General features: G+C 64.7%; 1 protein-coding gene across 1 annotated transcript in view; it reads right to left on the bottom strand.

Annotated features, from left to right (window-relative positions):
* EVL (Enah/Vasp-like) overlaps positions 1–2100 on the bottom strand; it is a 92881-nt gene that overhangs the window by 12930 nt on the left and 77851 nt on the right. The window contains exons 8-9 of the mRNA XM_025042122.1: positions 1900–2096; positions 1016–1137 (exon numbers count right to left, since the gene is read on the bottom strand). Of these exons, the coding sequence (XP_024897890.1) occupies positions 1016–1137; positions 1900–2096 (319 nt within the window). The remainder of the gene's footprint in view (positions 1–1015; positions 1138–1899; positions 2097–2100) is intronic.

Genomic DNA, 2100 nt, shown 5'->3' with positions numbered 1-2100 from the left:
CCCTCTCTGCTCCCTCTGCCACTTCCGGCAGGCGCCCTCTGTGTGCGCGGGGGCCCCGGGCAGGAGACGCTGGCTCTGCCCCTGCCGTGAAGCGCCAGGCCGGCCACCTGCACGTCATGGGCCATTGTTCCCAAGGGGTGAAACAGGACATCACGTGACGACCTTGGGCACAGAAGCTCGCACTCAGGGTCAGCTGACTTGGACAGCAGTGGGAAGGACGCGGAGGGTGGCAGTAGGCAGGAGGGTCACGGCTGGAGCAAGGGCCCAGCCCCTGCTTTTCTTGGACCACAGGGAGCGTTCTGACAGGTGAGGCCTGCTCCTGGGCCCTCTGGTGCTCACGAGCCACAGTGCTGGTCGCCCATGTTAGCGCCTTCCCTTTGCCACGCCACACTGACAAGTAAAATTGAGCTCTGCAACCTTCCTGAGAAGGAGCTTCGTGATCTCTGTACCTGCTCTGCTTTTTGTTGGGCAACAACCCAGAGCCTTAGCGACAGGCCGATGGCCTTGGGCAAGCTGGAGGCGCCGATGGCCTTGGGCAAGCTAGAGGCACACCTGGTGTGGACGGAGAAGGGGATGAGTCACCGGCCCCAGGCCCGACCACGACACGGATGAAGCTGCTTTTCCATCTCTTAGGGGCGAGGTCCCCCGGACCCTGCCACTTCGCACTTCCTTTTCCTGTGCCCTTCATAGCGGCCCCCTCTGGGCCACGCCTCACTCAGGCGGGGCTCCTAAGCACAAGGAATACCCCTCATCTTCCCCGAATTTCTCTCTGCTCAGGACAGGGCTGGTACGCGACAGATGCTTCCGCGAATGCTCGTCACACTGACACGAGGAGGGATGTAGAGTTCAGACACCTCCTTTTAGACCGATGTCTCACACTGACCCTATGAGGAGCAGAGCCCCCGCGTGGCCATCCCAGGTGACGGCGATCCTGGGGCCGGGCGAGGACGCTCACTCGCTGAAGAGCGGGGGCTTCCTGGCGGGCGTCTGAGTCTGGGGGAGCCTCGACACCCACCTCTTGGCCAGCAGTTTGTTCATCTCTTCCATGAGGCCTCCTCCTCCGCCCCCACTGCTCGCCCTGTTGGCATCCGACTTGGAGGTCCCGCTGGGACTGGAGCCTCCAGAGGCGTCTTCCGGCTAAGGGAGGAGGAGGCAGCGCTTTAGTCTGCTGTGCGGGGCGGGGCGGTGTGAGGGGGTGAAGGGGATGCGTTTGAGTGAAGACGTGTGATTCCCATGATGGCAGCGGCAAAAGACGCCTGAGGGGTCACCGAGTCCAGGCTCCCCCAACCCCACAGGGGACACCAGAGAGGGACCAGGCCTGGCCGGTCGGTTAGCAGATACTCCCCAGGTCCATCGGCTACGCTTGCTAGGACCAGCGTGGCACGGGGGGAGGACAGAACTCCTGGGAAGCCCGACTCTCCATCAGAGGCGTGAGAACCACGCCCGCCTCGACGGGAGGGTCCGATGGGAGGGTCCGCCTTCCAGGACGCGTGGGGAAGGGCCAGGGAGGGAAGCTGGGCCCGAGGGCAGTGACGCCTGCAACACGACATGGGAGGAACGGTGGACTTAAATTCACGAGACGCGGGGCCCGAGTCCCAACTCTGCGACTGACACACTGGGACTTGAACAAGTCGTTTAAACACTGGTGCCTCAGTTTCCTCATCTGTAAAGGGGGAAACAGCTCTTGCCCGGCTTGTGAAGTTCAACGTGAGGGTCGGCTCACGGTTCCCACAGCGCCGTCCCACACGGTTCTCGCTTAAGGCGTCCAGCACAGGCGCTGCCTTGGTGGGGGGCGGGCAGCACTTTGCTCGGCGTCTCACAGGTGAGGGGCTGCTCTGTCCCCTGGGCAGTCAGAGACTGGTCTCTGCCCCACCCCGCCTGTGCCACAGGGACACTTACCCGCTGGACTCTTCTCAGCTTGGCCCCGGCCAGGGCAGCGGCCAGCCCTGACACGGAGCTCTCGTCGTGGCTGCCCTGGGCGCCTCCAGCTGGCAGTGGGGGTGGGGGAGGCGGTGTGGCCCCCGTGGGTGGAGGTGGGACAGGGGGCGGGGGTGGGGGCGGGGGCCCGCCACACGAGAGGGGGGCGCTGGGCAGACGCGG

This window comes from Pteropus alecto, unplaced genomic scaffold, assembly GCF_000325575.1.
Source record: "Pteropus alecto unplaced genomic scaffold, ASM32557v1 scaffold8, whole genome shotgun sequence".
Lineage (NCBI taxonomy): Eukaryota > Metazoa > Chordata > Mammalia > Chiroptera > Pteropodidae > Pteropus > Pteropus alecto.
This window is presented reverse-complemented; position numbering and strand designations above follow the sequence as displayed.